Source organism: Coturnix japonica, chromosome 3 (assembly GCF_001577835.2).
Source record: "Coturnix japonica isolate 7356 chromosome 3, Coturnix japonica 2.1, whole genome shotgun sequence".
Classification (NCBI taxonomy): Eukaryota; Metazoa; Chordata; class Aves; order Galliformes; family Phasianidae; genus Coturnix; species Coturnix japonica.
The window spans coordinates 43,389,203-43,406,535 of record NC_029518.1 but is presented as its reverse complement, the minus strand read 5'-3'; the positions used below and the strand labels follow the sequence as shown (position 1 = coordinate 43,406,535).

The window sequence follows — 17,333 nt, the reverse complement described above, 5'->3', positions numbered from 1 at the left end:
TGTAATGCTTGAAGAATCAGTACAAAAAAGCACTCAAAAACAAAGTAGCTCAACACCTTAATGGAACAAGGTGATGAATTCAAGGGCAGCCACTTGTTGGACACGTCAGGGCTTTTTAAGAAAGTTTATTTTGTGTAGTGCACAAATTGTACATCCCCATTGCCACAAATGAACAGAGTAAGAAAATGCAACCAGCAGCTAAAAGCAAAACAACAAAAAGCCACAGAATGTTCTTCAGTCACTTGTCTCTAACTGTGCACTAAAAAAATACTCCAAGCTCCAGGGCCTTCTTCATTAGTTTGTTTCTTTTAAGACCGAAAGCAAAGATAAGGCTTGTGAAGAACAGTTGCCTAAATCTGCATGCAAATACCACAAGCACTTAGCACTACTCAGGTTGGAAAAGACCTTAAAGATCATCGAGTTACATAGAATCACAGAATTGTAGGGGTTGGAAGGGACCTCTAGAGATCATTGAGTCCAACCCCCCTGCCAAAGCAGGCTCCCTACACCACATCACACAGGTAGGCGTCCAGGCGGGTCTTGAATATCTCCAGAGAAGGAGACTCCACAACTCCCTGGGCAGCCTGTTCCAGTGCTCCGTCACCCTCACCATAAAGAAGTTCTTCCGCACATTCGTGCAGAACTTCCCATGCTGTAGTTTCATCCCATTACCCCTAGTCCTGTCCCCATGCACTACTGAAAAGAGACCAGCCTCGCCACTATGGCTCCCACACCTCAGGTATTTATAAACCCACTTAGCACTGCTCTAATATAACTCTTGTTACCTCTATAGAAGAACCTAATTTTATAGCGGAGGCAACACTGGAATGAGTATATATTGATATATCTTCATTAAATTAGACTTCTTTGGCCACAAAATAGAAGATAAGTAACCATCACTAACAACGTGTATGAAAGAGTAATCCTTACAGTTGGCTTAAAGGACAAGAATATGTAGCTCATGGGAGTATCCCATTGATGCTTTTATATAGAAGTAAAACAAGAAGTTCCCACTCTCCCCAGCCCACTTAGCCCCACAGCAAAGTTTAATACTCCAAACACTGCATTACAGCAGCTTCCAAACATCGAGGAGTTTAAAATGCTTTTGTTCTTTCTTTTTATTGCCTCACAGAACATCACAAAAGCTCACCCTTACAAAAGGGTAAGAAAGAGATCCAGTCTTACTATGTATCCTCCCCCACACGTGGCTCTATAGGCAGGAGGAGGAGACAACCAGTGGCATAAGGGCAGGAGCAAGAACTACTCAGTGTTTGCTGCAGAAGAAAACATCCCGTGTCACTACAACTGGAGTTATTTAACGGATGCAAATGACACAGTTACTAAGTGACACACACGCGACACCCCACACACTCACAGAACATCAAGCTGACTATCTGATTCCTATTATTTCTACACAGAAATGCTACGCTGCTCAGCTGTTTTTAGAGCAAATGGTTAAATATGCCGAGGGATCTACTATTCAAATAGAATGTTCCAGACCACTTCAGTCTTTCAGCAACCAATGCTTATTAAGCTTGGCAAAAACAAACCTGACTGAGGAACATACCATGTAAAACGGTACTTTCTTCTAAACTTTTCCCCAGCTTCCAGCAACAAGTTCTCACCTCACCTGGAGAGCTCCTAGTTCAAGTGCCTGATCTCGCTCCCATAACTGCTCTGAGCTGGTACAGCCCTACATCATCACTGCAGTCCCACTGAAGGCAACACAGCACCTGCCAGCAGCACAACCTTGCCTGACATCCATTCTATGTGCCACATAATGGACCTGATGCCAGAATTTCATTAAGGCAGTATTTCTGTCCCTCAGAGATGGAGATGAGGGGCAGCACATTGCAACTTCCAACTAGAGGTTTTACTATCTGTTTGTTAAACTGGCAGTTCTTACCATCAAATCACAGAATCACAGAATGACCTGGGTTGGAAGGGACCTCAAGGATCATGTGGTTCCAACCCCCCTGCCTGGCAGGGCCACCAAACATACACCTTTACTAGATCAGGTTGCCCAGGGCCCTGTCCAACCTGGCCTTGAACACCTCCAAGGACGGGGCATCCACAATCTCCCTGGGCAGCCTGTTCCAGGGCCTAACCACTCTCCTAGTGAATGGAAAAATCATTTCAGCAAGTACTGCTCTGTAAAGTAGAAGAGTTCTCAATAGCGGCAAAAGAAAATGCTGGAAAAGCCCTCGGGATCAGAGCACCTATCATAAGCAACAGAAGACAGAACGGTAGTTCTCCCTCATCTCTAAACAAAGAGGCTCGGTAGACGATGCTGCATAAGGTCCGGCAGCACTGAAACAGGAGACAGCTGCCACAGCACAGGCTCCAAGTCTACATACGTCCTTTTATGACTAGAATTTGTGCATTTGAAAACAAGAGGGGAACGACCGAGGGTGAAGAAGAGGGACACCACAGGACTATCTACCTAACAAAGTGCGGGGCAACACAACGCCCTTAGCCCGTGGCAGCGCAGCGGTGACCTCCCCGCAGCTCCCGCCTTACGGTAAGCACCGCACAGCGGAGCATCCTGACAGCGCCGCCCGCCTCCAGCACGGGGACAGCACGGACCCTCCGCAAAGGCGCGGAGCGACAACGGGACGACGCGGCGGCGGCTGTGCCCCTCCCCCCGGCGGCCCCGGCTGACCCTCGGGCAGAGCCGCTCGGACGCGGCCGCTTCCCCCGGAACCTCCCCGATGCACCGAGAAGGCGGCGGACGCTCCGTGCGGGACGCCCCGCTCCCCGCCGCATCTCTGCCCGCACCGACGTTCAGGGCCCGCCCAGCGCCGGCGGCCGCCGCCCTCGGTCCGGCCCGGCGGGCGGTGAGCGCGCTGCCGCGTTGCCGCACAGCCCGTGCCGGGCGCCGCCCTCGCCTCCTCCCCCCTCGCGGCGCGTTGACAGTTGGCAGCCGGGCGCGCCGCGGGAACTCCGCGCGCGTGCGGCCGAGCGGGGCCGGTACCGGGCGCCCCGCGGCAGAGCCGGCCCCGCAGACTCACTGCGGAGGTTGTGGATGAGCTCGGAGTGGCTGGCGCCGCCCGACTTCCAGGCCATGGCGAGGCACGCTCTGCGGAGCAGGTAGAGAGCCGCCTTCAGCGCCGCGACTGCGCACAGCAGCTTCCCCAGGAAGGACACAACCTCCAGCGCGGACACAGGCGCCGCCTCCTCGCCGCCTCCTCCTCCCCCCGCCGCCGCCGCCGCGGCTGCCGCGCGCCCGCCGGGAGGAGGGGCCACGCGCCCACCGCCCCGCGCGCCCGACATGCTCCGCACCGGGACGCCGATACAACGCCGAGCGCCGCGCATGCGCCAACGCCGGCAGAGCGCGCGGGGCTTCGAGGAGGGGGAGCTGCACGGCGGGGTGGGGCGCTGCGATACCGTACGGGAGGGGGAGGAGAGGGACGTGCACAGAGACACGGCTGGTGTGTTGGGAACGGCCTAACCCAGCGCTGCGGCACCCCCGGTTAACGGGAGTTGGGGACGAAGATCACAGTATCACAGTGTGGTGCGGGTTGGAAGGGACCTTAGAGGTCATCGAGTCCAACCCCCGGGATTCGAGCCTCTGTGTAGCAGAGCAGCACTTCTACCACTTGTGCCACAGGGGGATTCGAACCCAGGGCCTCCAGTGTTGAAAGCGGCATTGCTACCACTGCGCCACCGGGGCACACCAGATAGATGTGCGGTTGGAAGCCGGCAGGTGCTACGAGGTGGGTTAACGAAAGACGCACTGCGACTGCGCCGCTCCGCACCCTGTGCGCCAGCTCTACTGAACCGGCCCCCGCCTCGCAGCGCGCGGTGCTTTGCATGCGGTGCGCCTATTGGCCGCAGCCAGCCCGTGAGGGCCGAGCTTACGTGCCGGAGGCTGCTATTGGTCGGCTGGCGCGCGCTCCGGTGGCCGGGCGGGAAGATCCGCTGAGCCATCGTGGCGCGGCAGTGCGGCTGTGGGCTGACGGGACACCGTGTTGCTGTGGCGGCTGGGCGCTGCCGCCGTGACGTGCTGTGCTGCTACAGGGCAAAGCTGCACGTGTTAAATTCCCTTTAAAAGGTGTCCGGCTGACAAAATCGCTAGCTTGGAGTGGAATAAATACCACAAGGTTTGCTCTGATCTTGCACGTGCACAGTGAGGCAGCAGTTGTTTGCTTTGGAAATGAGACTAGGAACTGACAGGTCCTGTCAGCAATTTGAGGTATGAACGTTGGAGAACATGAGCTGCCAGCCATTAATTGAGATATCATGTTGTCTGAAAGCTCTCCAGGCACAAGGACACACACCGCCTTTATGCCACCACAGGAGATGCGGATAACATCCTTCTGTGTTAAAATCCACCTTGGGAGCAATGAGACAGCGCCATCTCCACGTCACACTGCTCTGCATCCCATGGCTGTTCATTCAGGTGAGTGCAGGAATTGCCTTTAATGGCTACCATTCCCTGCAGGGCAAAGCTGGTAGTTGCCCATTGCACACACCAGGATCACATCCATTGAATCCCCACACACCTCCCCATCTGGTCCTTGTAATATTAGAGATGGATCTGCTGCTTCATTTTGTGTTCTGCATCCATCTTCTCTGAGGCACGGTCTGGAAACTGCTCTGCAACCCATCCCACAGCACGCAGGGACTCCTCCTTGTGTCCAGTGGGTCAGGAAGGAAGGCAAAAAGCTGTGGAGTTATAAGAATTCCCAAAGGGCAGCAAGTACAAAGAACAAATAGTCATTGTAAACACACGCAAACAAAAATACTTCATTGTTTTAAATGCAAAAGGCATTTTCTGTTGTCAGATGCGAGCAAGCTGCGTTGCTTTCACATAGAGAGGCTGTTAGCAACAAACTAGCTGACCCATGCTTAAAAGCATTCCAGAGATACTTACCCCCCTGGGAGACCAGAAATACCAGAGAAGCCATTTTCTTACAGCCTGATTGTTCCTCCCAGCACCAGGCTTGAATTAGGCTTATGCTTGTCGGAGAATAGAGAAAGAGCATAACCTTATCTCAGAGCAACACACAAACCTACCCTGCAGCTTTCGGGCTGAGCTTGGCCATTTATTGGCACAGTGCTTGGCGTGGTTTCTCAGATAGTGACAAGAATGGAAGTGATATCTGGGGTGGTAACAGGCGGGTGTGAAGGAAATGGTTTGGCTGTGCAGATTTCCAGGAACAAGAACACCAACACTTAAGACAAGCCAATTGGGCTCAAACGACACAAAAACTACAGTGCATCAATGATGCACCCTTCTGTGCATTAAACAGCCGTGAGAGTCACTTGCATTTTTTGCTGTATAGCTCCAGACCATTAGTTTGTTATTAAAACCTATTAAGAGCATGCTTGGCAATAAAAACCCATGAAAGAATGCCTGTGTTCTATGCTAGAATAATAATAATTAATTAAAAAATATATATAATTTTTTAAAGTGTTTTCTGTCTGTCAGCACATTTTCATCTGCTCTGACACTTAAGATTCCTTCATCTTCCTCCTCGCTTGTTGTAAGGGTGGCTAGTATAAAGATGCTAACAAAGATGATGGTAGATAGTCAAAGGTTATTAGCAAAGGAAAACTCACCAACATCAATGTCTTGACCAGAAAGCTGAGGCAGTCTCCACTGAGGACCAATCTCCCAGAGATGCTGTCTCAGTGGTGGTCAGCCCTTAAATGAGGTCTTAGAGGAGGTGGTCAAGGTCCACCCCTTCCTGGAGCACAGCTAAATTACTCTCACCTGTGCTCCCACAGCTGACCCAGCACTTGCCTCAGCTGATTAATCAGAGGTTCAAGCTGTGATTTCCCATACACTTGTCCAAACCAGCATCGACACCTCAGTCCCCACATGTCCAGTTTCAGGCCTCTCTGCCTTCCAGAGGTACAACTACCTCCCCAATGCCTCCATGCCCTGCCAAGGAAGGGGCAGGGAGATGCCAGTAGCGGGCCATTATGTGATTGCTCTGATGTGGAGATCCCAGTAGTTTTTAGCATGCAGCCCATTACTTCTCTCTCCTTTTCTGCACATTCACCCACATCTCTTGTACATTTATATATAAACCCTTCCGTGCTACTATTTCTGTTTCATCCCTTCCCTCCCACCTCATGCTCCCATTAGAATTTTGAAAGCCTTTGAATTTCAAAAGCATATGAAAAGTTGTTCATCACTGTCTGGTCCCATCTGCTTCTGCATATACATACGGCAAGCAGCGATTTCTTTATGAAATGGTGCTGCTGAGCATTTCCGCAGCTATGTCCCAAACCACACACTAATTGGCTTCTACACTTACACTCATTCCTCTCCCTGCCCCTGTTCTGTTTTTAACTGAATCGTTCTCCTTCATCTTCTCTCTTCCTGTTGTCCCAAATCAGCCTTAATTTTCTATTTCCATTTCAGATGTTTGCATCGAAGGTCATTTTGCACTCTGCCTCCATAGGTCAGGGCAAGCAAGAGCTATGGGTGAGCTCACAGCCCCAGCTCTCTGCTCCTACATCTGCTCTGCAGTGCCCTGCATTGGCAGCTGTGCTTGTTCAGGAGATTGAAGCAGGCACTTCCCTAAGTTAGCACACTCCTAACTTTAGTCACAATGAGAACAACCTATAACTCTCTCTATAACTTCCTGAAGGGGGGTTGTAGTGAGCTGGGGGTTGGCCTCTTCTCTCGTGTAATCAGTGATAGAACTAGAGGGAATGGTTTTAAGCTGCGGCAGGGGAGATTCAGGCTGGACATGAGGAAGTATTACTTCTCATAAAGGGTAGTCAGGCATTGGAATGCACTGCCCAGGGAGGTGGTGGAGTCACCGACCATGGGAGTGTTCAAGAAACGTCTGGATGTTGTGTTGAGGGATATGATTTAGCTGGGAAGTATTGGTGATAGTTGGACTGGATGATCTTCTAGATCTTTTCCAACCTTGATAATTCTGTGATTCTGTGAACCCATACAAACTCATTTCTGCCTCTGCTGCATGTTTGGGCCCAGCGCCCAGAACCAGCATTGTCTGCTCTTAAAGTCCTTATTGACAACCTGAGTAATGCTTGATGAGGCATTTTGTCTTGTGGTCTTTGTTTCTCTCTTTCACTTGTTTAATTGAATTTGATCTTATACTGAAATAACGTGCTAACACAGTACCCATCTTTTATAATGATCAAATGTGGAGATTAAAGGCCTACAAAGCAGCCCTAAATCCAACACAGAACGTGCTGCCAAAAGAAACTTAAAAAAAAACAAGACAGGGAAGAAAAATTGCTTCTTTTTCCCATCCCAGTGTAAACAGTCTGTGCCCCTCCTACTCGATTTAGTGCTTCCCAAATCACAGAATCACAGAATGACCTGGGTTGGAAGGGACCTCAAGGATCATGTAGTTCCAACCCCCTGCCTGGCTAGCCGGCCGCAAAACAGAACATGACACGACTTTTACTAGATCAGGGTTGCCCCAGTGCCCCGTCCAAACCTTGCGGTCTCTGAATCACCTCCCAAGGGACGGGGCATCCCACAACCTCCCTGGGCAGCCTGTTCCAGGGCCTAACCACTCTCCTAGTGAAGAACTTCCCCCTAACATCCAACCTAAATCTTCCCTCTTTCAACTTAAAACCATTTCCCCGTGTCCTGCTATTGTCAGCCCTTTCGAAGAGTTTACTCCCCTCCTGGGAGTAAGTTCCCTTCAAATGCTTTCCATCAAGCGCTCCTGAGCAAAGAGAAGAACCAGTGGCAGTGCGAGCTGTGAGAAAACACAGCAAGAAGTGGGAAGGTGCCTGTGGGAATGGCCTATGGGCCCGGCCGTGTCATCGCGGAGCTCGCTTTACAGCTGACCCCTGAACTTTGTGCACAGCAGTTGTTCATGGCTCTGGTGATGAGTCGCTGGAAGGGGCCCAAAGGGATCGTAGAGCCCAGCGCCTGGCGCTGCGCAGCACCACCCGGATTCACGCCCTAGCTCGGTCTGAGCGTGTCATGCAGACGCTCCTTGAGCTCCGGCTGCCTCGGGGCTGTCAGTGCTGCCCTGGGGATCCTGCTTGTGATACACAAACGTTCGGCCGCGTACTATTTGGAGGTGAAAAAGAACGCCCGCCCGCCCGCGCTCTCCGCCGCTCCCGGCGCTGTCCCTCGGCGCTCGCCGTCGGGCCGCAGCCAATCAGGCGGCTCGTGGCAGCGGCGGGAGCCGTGCGGCGCCATGGAGGAGGTGTGCGCGCGGTTCGTGTCGCAGAAGATCAGCAAGGCCCGATGGCGGCCCCTGCCCGCCGCCGCGCTGCAGCCCCCGGAGCTCTTCGCCACCGGCTCCTGGGACAACGAGGTAACGCGGCACGGCCTTACCGGGCGGGTCGCTGCCTCCCCCGCCTCGGGCCCCGCAGGCGCCGGGGAGTCCTTGTCCGCAGCCCACAGGTAAAAGCGGCCGTGTCGTTTCCCTGCAGGACAACCGCATCTCCGTGTGGTCTGTGGGAGATGCGGGAAGCGCGGACCTCAATGGGGAATATCAAGGAGAGCCTCAGCTGCTGTGTGACATCCGGCACAACGGAGACGTGATGGACATGCAGGTGAGGGAGCTGCTCGTCATCTGAGGCAAACGGGGTGACAAGGAGCTGACTTGGGGGTTGGAACTACATGAGCCTTGAGGTCCCTTCCAACCCGGGTCATTCTGTGGCTTTTAACAAAGAAAGTTATGAAGAGTGGCAAATTAAATGAGTATCAGTTTGTGGGTGTTTTACTGCACCTACCCACACATCTGAATACTCTGAATTGAAAATCACCATCCTGGTGTTGATATCAACTCATAACGTGCTTGTTAATCTCTTTAGTTTTTGGATCAAGAGAGAATTGTTGTTGCCTCATCAACAGGAAGCGTGACTGTGTTCCGGCATCATCAGAACAACCAGGTAGGCACCTGCAGCTGCAGTGCGGGTCCCTTGGATCTCAGCGTGAGATTTCTCAAATTAAAAGCAGGAGGCATCCAGAGTCAGCAATAAATTCTTCAAAGCATTTTAGAAGTAGATTTGGTTTTGTACCTGCACAGGGAGAAAAACATCTTCGACACACACAGCATAAATCAGATTCCAGAGCCAGACAGATTGGGTTCTGTTAATATGTTGTAAGCAATAGACCACTCACTAAAAATGTACTTGAGTTTTTATGCGGTTATATATATGAGAATAAATAATTTCAGGGAGTGGGAATGAGTGAACTTGTACTTTTATTTATTTGCATGGCACAACAAAGACTAACATCTGTTAATAGTTTCATGTGGTACTTAGGATAAACCGAGTTTCCTTCAATCAGAATCTAAATCTGATCTTACACTTTGTAAAGGCTCAAGTTCTATTTCTTTGTCCTAGGAAAAGATTGGAGGCTAAGTCTAGTGAGAGATACTTCATATTCAGACATAGATCCTATTAATTCCAAGTTCTCTCTCTTGTGTGAAAGAGATGGTTCAGAGCAGACAGTGCCTCACTGAAGGGAGACCAAGGAAGTTCAGATTTCTGGTTCTTATTTATGTAGAAGATTCCTATTGCAGTGAGGTACTATGGCTTTCCTGGAGCTTCTTTCCAGTTGTATGAGTATTTGTGAGTATTCCGAAAGCTTTACTCAATCGGGATCGTTATTTACCAGCAGAATCTCATGTCTGGTTGCTACTTAGACTCTATCTGCCAGTCACCGGTGGGAGAACGCCCATTATCACGCGGATCAATACACAGCTTGTGGTGGAGCAGCGTGTACCGGAGTCATCTGCAACAACCCAGAAATTGTCACTGTCGGAGAAGATGGTAGAATTAATCTCTTCAGAGCTGACCAAAAGGATGCAGTGAGGACTATAGGTATGTCAAGTCAATGCTCAGCATGTTTTGGTTTGGAACATCTCGGTTGGTGTATAGAATAGAATATTTATTTTAGCCAAAATATTGTGTGACAGAAAGGAAAGCAATTGAGAACTGAATTCAATATCCCAAGGTGAATGTATTTCCTCCAGGTCATTCCTACATTCCTCCAGACTTACAAGTATTTGAAGTATGTTTCAGATATGTTTCTATATGCATTCAGTTTGTAAGTTATGTTTTAACTGGTGGAGATGTTTTAAGATTTAACATTCCCAGAATGCTTCTGTTTGATCTGGAGTCATTAAATGCTCTGATAGAATGCACGAGATAGTTCTATTTCCAGAAGCATCGTGTCATCAATTGTTTATAAGCAGGGGTCGGTAACTACTGTCATTTCAATTCATTATTTATAGTAAGCTTAAGCCTTGTGTTATCCATACTCAAAACCATCAATTTGTGTGGAAAAGAATTTGTGTGTTCTAAAGGAGCACAAGGAGCCAGAAGTTACTATTTGTCCCCTGTTGTACCAGGTGCCATGGCTCACAGCCGTCATCTCTCACTTAGTGAAATGGGTTCATGTTTCTTGAGATAGAATTATCTAATAGAGTAACAAGTGCTTGTGGAAGGTGTCAAAGCTTATTCTCAGCATTTCCATCTTGCTGCCTTCATGGAGTAGCATGTGGAAAACAAAAGCAGAAATGATATGAAGCGCAGTAACAGCATTATTGATAATGGAACTTTCTCCCTGAAACCTCAGTTTGACACGTTGCCTGTGTTTCTCCTCAAGTGAAATCTTGCTTCAGATTGAACAGATGAAGGAACTTAGACAGTGATAAGCCAATTAAGGAATGAAGCTCCCTGGGATTTCTGGAGGGGGGTATTTGTGTGTGCAGGGCTGTATACATGCACACACAAAGCAAATCCTATTAATTGCATACAGTTCTTTACTGAAGCTCTCTGAGAACTGCAGGAAGTCATTTTAAAACATAGGAAGAAACACAGAAGTTGCACAAGGCAGAGTTTTATCAGTAACACGCAAAAAAAACCCAAAACCCTGTAACTCTTCAACTCTTCAGCACTGAGGGGAAAAAAGTAATTAGTTAAAAAGGTTTATTTTAATTTCAAGTTTTCATTTATAAATGGATACCAGCACAGAATGTTTCGGTACAGGTTTAATGGAACAGAATGTTTTGCTGACTCAGGAGGGAAATGTCCTCACAGATCTCTGTTTTTTTCTGAGCAGTTGCTCAAATGATTGTATTCAGATGTAATAATGTGCAGGATGCAATCAGTAGTTTTCTTAGTGCTCATTGGTGGTATTATGTAAAAATGATTACTTTGTACTGGTAACATAAACTGAGACTGCACTGAGGTGCTGAGCTCAGCAGGAACATATGCATAAAATAAATCAGATGTGAATTAACTGAGAAATATCCTTTTGGAAACAGAAATAATAAAATATAAATGAACCATAAATAATTCAGTCAAATGTGTGACTTGGTGAGTTGATCTTACTTGGACTTAAGTGGAAAGGACTAGCAGAAGCTCATTGATTAGAGGTGGTTTAAGACTAAAAGTTGGAATGGGAGAGAAGAGGAAATGTTGGAAGATGCTTTAAAGTTGCCTGGGATGGGGTTAGTTTAGTTTTTAAATAGCTGGAGTGGAAATAGATTTATGTTACCCCATCATAATCAAGATTAAAGAGTTACATAACACAGAGTGATTCTATATGGATGCAGTGCTTGTTTTAGTCTCTCCTAAAGCCTCTTGTTTCAAGTCAGTTCTGTGACCTGTTCTTGGCACTTGTAGAAAACTGTGATCAGAAGGAGCACTGTAGAAAAAGACCTGGAAAATGGCTTTCTCATTTGTTCAGATTAACAGACAAAGCATTGTTTCTGTTTGTCTTTAAGGATGAATATGATATTGATGACTGCTCTTGGAAAGTGCCTGAAGAAAGTATTTTAAACACCGATTGCTGAAATAAGTGCTTCTGTGTTCCACTGTTCTGTGTTCTCAGCAAGAATTACAGCTTCTTGTAGGAGAAACAGAAAGGAGAAGAGCATTCTTAAAAACTCCGCAGCCTTTCTTGTATTTGTGGATTGAGAGCTTGTAAAGAGAACTCTCAGGAAAGTCACAGGCTCGGCTTAATTGATTATTCTTAGGTACTCCAGAAAGAAAACTTACGGATTAGCAAGTGAGTCAGTAAGAACTGGATCTAATCAAACACAGCTTCTTACAGGTTTGTCTAGATAATATTTCTATAGGAAGCAAGGTTATTCTTGCAACACTTAAAATTTCACATAACGCTGGGCCATCTCTGACCCTGAGAATGTAGTCTGGTTTTAGAAGAGCTGTTTAGTGTTCATTAAATGGAGTTAAGTGTTCTGTAGGTTTACCTGAACTTGTAGTTTAATGCTTTGCTAACCTCTCTTGCAGACAATGCAGATAGCAGTACGCTCCATGCTGTGACTTTCCTTCGCACGACTGAGATCTTGACGGTAAATTCAATTGGACAGTTGAAAATATGGGACTTCAGACAACAAAGAAATGAGCCAGCTCAGATATTTTCTTTGTAAGACCTTAATTTTTGTCTACTTACTGAGAAGCACATGCTACTTCATATCTGATTTAAGTCTCTCCTGTTACCGCCTCATTCTTGGCTATGGGATGATAAATAACCTTTTTTTTTCCCCCCGGAATATTTCTACTGCTTTGGTATTTCAGTACCAAAAACAGAGTCTGCTTAATTACTGCTGTGACTGAACGCTGTAATGGTCTGCTTTGTGATTTAACTCTGAAGGACTATTGTATCTGCATGTTCATTCTTTAAGAGCAAAGCAAAGCACTTCTTCCTGTTTAGCTGATTAATTATACATCTGTTTTTTTCCAAAAGGCCTATAAAAAATTGCTGCCATTTGAAATGTTTCTGAAGGATAACTTTATGCCTTTTAAGGTATTGTGAGAAAACAAAGCTGGATTCAAATCCTGTTGTTTATGGAATAGTTCCCATTGCTGTTAATAGGCTTAGGGTTTGGTACCTGGTTAGCGCCTTATCTCCCTCTTTAACTCAGGTCTCCATCTGTAGCTGGCTGCGTATGTTGCAACTGTAATTATAACTTGAATATCAGAATTACCTCCTTGTAGGCATACTTGAAATATTTGTACACAAGGCTTTCTCATCCTTGCAAAGCTGTTGCATGTTGTGTAGGTGCCTTGTGCCCAAGCACACAGAACCTGCTGCCCTCCAGTCATAGCAGCCTGTTACTGCTATAGGTCTTCACTCCAGTAGGTGTCATGTGGCTGCAGTTGACACAGTTGCCCTGTCGGTCAATGCTTATGGAGTGTAAAAAAGAGAAAGTGTAAATTGCATGAAGATATAATTTACACATTTATTTTTCTTCTTCTCCTTTACAGGACTGGTGACAGAGTTCCACTGCACTGTGTGGACAGACACCCCAATCAGCAACACATTGTGGCCACAGGGGGTCAGGATGGGATGCTGAGTATCTGGGACATCAGGCAGGGTACTATGCCAGTGTCCTTGCTAAATGCTCATGAAGCAGAAAGTAAGTATCTGAGTTAAGGAAAAGAGAGGTTGTCTTAGGAAAAGGTTCTGTAAATCCTGGATAAAATCTTGGATATGTTTAGTAGTAAACAATCACATTTGCTGCATAAAGTGCCATTATCCAGTTGGTTTTGTTTTGTTCCCTCTCTGTATGTGAAACTGTTCTCATCTAAAAGGCAACTCTGTTTAAATTAAAGCTAGAATTAGTAAGCAGCTCCTTGTTAGTCATTAGAGACATACAATCTCATTCTGGGAAGGAGTATGTGTTGTGTGCAGATTTAAACTAATAGTCGAGAAGGTGGCATAAGAAATTATTCAGAATGCCTGAGTTTAGAGAAGATTGTAACCTCTAGCAACATACACAGTATTGAAAATAGGGTATTTGATATACTTTTTCCCCTCTCCTATGGAGGGAAAACTGCAGTGATAACTGAAGGTGGGGCTGGGGGCCTTTCTCCCCACCTATCCACCACACCAGCTGAGAATGGTGGGAGCTGGGGTGCATGTCCATATCATATTAACAAGAGGACATTGAGCTGCATATCTGATACTTCTGAATTGGTTTTGTTACTTTCCGGACCCTGAGGGTCCAGGCTGTCTTCACTAGTCCATAACGTTAAAAAAAAATAGTGTGAAGTTCTCCTAAAGCAATAGCATCCTTCTGTTTAACTGGAGCTCTTTTCATTTCCTGGAGCTGACAGTTCTTTCTCACCACCCTTCTTGCAAGCAAACCTGTAGGAGGCACTTGCTGAGTGACTCCATTCTGCATACAGCCGAGCTAAATAATGCTGCTCCCACTGGTGTATATTACTATTAAGTACACTCCTTTTTATTTGTGCAAACACTGTAGTTTTAAATTATATATCCTACATTGCTGTGGAGACAGTAGGACCACACTGGACTTTGAGGCTCTTCCAGGCTGGGTGGATAAGTGAAATGCATTTGAAATGGCTGGACATGGTGGTGGCTTTATTATCCATACCACTATCCTTACTGAAAGAAGCCATCCTGGTTTACAGTTGCAAAGCTTTCTCCTTTCACTAATAACATATCGGTTATTTTAAGACCAAAGTGAGCTCTTTAACTGTTTCATAATCACTAATTGGATTTCAGTAATGGAGAAACCGAACTGCTGTTAGGATCATTGCAATGTAGAAATGTTTAGGAACATGGTTAAGCTTTTTAAGTATGCTTTTTTTTTTTAATATTTATAGTGTGGGAAGTTCACTTCCACCTGTCCAACCCGGATCACTTATTTACATGTTCTGAAGATGGATCTCTTTGGCACTGGGACACTTCCACAGACGTATCTGAAAAACCATCTTTCCTTCATCAGGGTAAGGGCGTCTGAAGCTGGATCACATTTAATTTGTCAGGTGGCAGTGTCATTAAAGCCAGTGTGCTTATTCATATTATCTATTCACTAATACAGTCTGAATTCAGAAAATTTAAATGCTTTACGTTCTTAAAAAGTAAGCACTGATAGGCACTTTTTGCTTAAAAGGCAAACACTTGACCAGGTTCTTCTGTGTTATTAGTTTGTCCTTTCCATACCATGTCCTGTACATAAAGAGGCACATCTGGTGTTTCAAAGATAGGCTGAGTTCAGTTCAAACTCGTACATACATAGAAAAGACATGAAGGCAGTCTAAATGACCTAAGTCTCTGAGGGAGATGTATAGCATTTTATAATACCAAAATAGATGGTAAGTTATTAAGATAGAATCATAGAGTCATAGAATTACCCAGGTTGGAAAAGACCTTGAAGATCATCAAGTCCAACCGCAGCCTAACCAGAACCCTAACTCTAACAACCCTCCACTAAATCATATCCCTGAGCACCACATCCAAACGGCTCTTAAACACATCCAGGGATGGCGATTCAACCACATCCATGGGGAGCCTATTCCAGTACCTAACCACCCTTTCTGTAAAGAAGTTCTTCCTAATATCCAACCTAAATTTGCCCTGGCGCAACTTGAGGCCATGATAGTAGAATTATGAATTTACCTTCTTGTAAACTTCAAAGTCATGGCTGGAGAACTGTTCCTGAATGAAACCAGATCCCTTCGTGTTGTGTGGGATTTTAGTTGATGATATGATACTGACTTAATAGTTACATTTCACACTCATAAGGACTGCTTGATTGTTTGTAACTTCTAATTGTAAACAGTGGAGAAACGTTCCCCTTCTTTATAAACTTATCTCCCTGTCTTCCCTATTTTCTTTCTTTTAGGAGGAAGAAGTACTGCCTATCTTTCCCACAGCACCATTAACCAGTCTGTAGTAAGTGCCTGGCTAAGCAACGATCCAACCAAAGACCGAATGGAAATCACCAACCTCATTCCAAATCAGACTTTGTCTGTGAATACTTTAGATGTTTTGGGACCGTGCCTAGTGTACGGTACTGATGCAGAGGCTATTTATGTGAATAGACAACTTTTTGCATGAAATTCTTCCAGTATCCCTTTCAAGTGCTGATTAACTACAGAGAAATGTTGTCCATTTGATTTGGGTTCTTAACTACACTGAGTATTATCAGCACATGTGGATGAGAGGCTTTCAGCTTGGTCCTGCCATTGCAGGACTGCAAGTTATTCCAGATTCTGAAAGCTCTCACTCACTGCTCATGTTCCAGTATGAGTACCTGAGCAAATTTACATGTCAGCTCCCTCTGGTTTCTAACCTGATGTCTGCTTTTGCTAAGCAGACACGGTAGTTGCCAGGGCAAAAATCTATGTTGTAAGATTATTTCCATAATACACCCAAGGTGAAGTAAAGGCAACACAAGATTTTTTTTTTAGTTTGCCTTGTTTCCTCTTGTTTCCTCTTCTTTTTCTTTTTTTGTTAATTTTTTTAGCATAAAGACATTTTTCTCAAGTATTAATTCAAGGCCAAACGGTAGGGTTTTTTGGCATCCTTTTTATGCCATCTGATACAGATTGGGTTTTTTAATCTGAGGGGGTTTTTTTAATGTATTTTGGGAACATGACTTTTTATCCGAAGGCTTGAGGATTAGAGAGGAAGGCTCTTAGAGCTCTGAAATGAATGTTAAAATGTCCTATGTTAAAACTTGATCATGGTAACCTGTCAGTTACTCTCTCAACAGAAGACCGCTAATGTAGTTATGTGGTTCATAAGAGAGTTCATAAGGTTTGTTGACTGTGTTTTTGGGTATGAGACTGAGACCTCCTCAACTTAGAACATAGTCCTGTCAGTCGACATTTCGCATCTGGTCTGTTGTAATCTTTGGAAGGTTGACTTTATGGATAATGTCACGTCTACCTTTTGTTGCAGAGAACAGTTTCTCTTTTTAATAAATGTTTTGCACAAGGATGGTGATGTGACTTTTATACATCAGTTCAAATAGATGTACCTGTAGCCATCTGCATGGGAAGGTAAATGAGTCACTGGGACAGACTCTGGGAGTAAGTTCAGGCTGGACATTAGGAAACATTACTTCTCAGAATGGGTGGTCAGGCACTGGAATGGGCTGCCCAGGGAGGTGGTGGAGTCACCGACCCTGGGGTGTTCAAGGAACGACTGGATATTGTGTTGAGGGACATGGTTTAGTGGGAGCTATTGGTAATAGGTGAACGGTTGGACTGGATGATCTTCTAGGTCTTTTCCAACCTTGGTGATTCTGTGATTCTATGCTATGGAGGGCAGTGCTGGTCCTGGGGCAGCAGCAGATGACATTACAGGACTTTGAAAGGCATTTTCCATTAAACGAGCAGTAGAACGTATGTTACTTTGGAGGTATTCTTGGCGTCCTGTTGTAAGGATCTCCCGATGTGAATCTCGTGCATCCAGCATGGCAGCGGGGCTGCTGCCAACACACCCGACAGTCCTCAGTTTGGTTCCCGCGCCGTGTGGCAGTGCAGCGTGCTGCCGTAGCACAGAACCGCATCCCCCGGCGCCAACTTGTGCCTCCCTCGGTCCCACACAGCCGCCCGCCGGGCCGGCCCGGATCCCGCCTGTGGCC

General features: G+C 46.4%; 2 protein-coding genes across 3 annotated transcripts in view; one reads left to right on the top strand and one right to left on the bottom strand.

The window, feature by feature from the left end:
- PCMT1 (protein-L-isoaspartate (D-aspartate) O-methyltransferase) overlaps positions 1 to 3,224 on the bottom strand; it is a 29,705-nt gene extending 26,481 nt beyond the window's left edge. Inside the window, exon 1 of one of the 2 annotated variants that reach the window (XM_015858116.2) lies at positions 3,012 to 3,224. In XM_015858116.2, the coding sequence (XP_015713602.2) occupies positions 3,012 to 3,066 (55 nt within the window). In that variant the 5' untranslated portion in view covers positions 3,067 to 3,224. The remainder of the gene's footprint in view (positions 1 to 3,011) is intronic. The other variant, XM_015858117.2, reaches the window with a different exon arrangement.
- A 4,877-nt stretch (positions 3,225 to 8,101) lies between these two features.
- NUP43 (nucleoporin 43) lies at positions 8,102 to 16,684 on the top strand. The gene is made up of 8 exons (XM_015858197.2): positions 8,102 to 8,267; positions 8,386 to 8,508; positions 8,770 to 8,847; positions 9,606 to 9,783; positions 12,220 to 12,355; positions 13,198 to 13,349; positions 14,563 to 14,685; positions 15,585 to 16,684. The coding sequence occupies exons 1-8, from the start codon at positions 8,148 to 8,150 to the stop codon at positions 15,797 to 15,799; spliced, it is 1,125 nt and encodes a 374-aa protein (XP_015713683.1). The 5' UTR covers positions 8,102 to 8,147; the 3' UTR covers positions 15,800 to 16,684.
- The last annotated feature ends 649 nt before the right edge of the window (positions 16,685 to 17,333 follow it).

What these genes read in the sequence shown, in the direction of transcription:
- NUP43 (XM_015858197.2), top strand. Translation starts at nt 8,148, where the DNA reads ATGGAGGAGGTGTGCGCGCGGTTCGTGTCGCAGAAGATCAGCAAGGCC. An exon ending in GAGACGTGATGGACATGCAG is followed by an intron (nt 8,509 to 8,769) that starts GTGAGGGAGCTG and finishes TAATCTCTTTAG; the next exon opens with TTTTTGGATCAAGAGAGAAT. An exon ending in GGCATCATCAGAACAACCAG is followed by an intron (nt 8,848 to 9,605) that starts GTAGGCACCTGC and finishes GTTGCTACTTAG; the next exon opens with ACTCTATCTGCCAGTCACCG.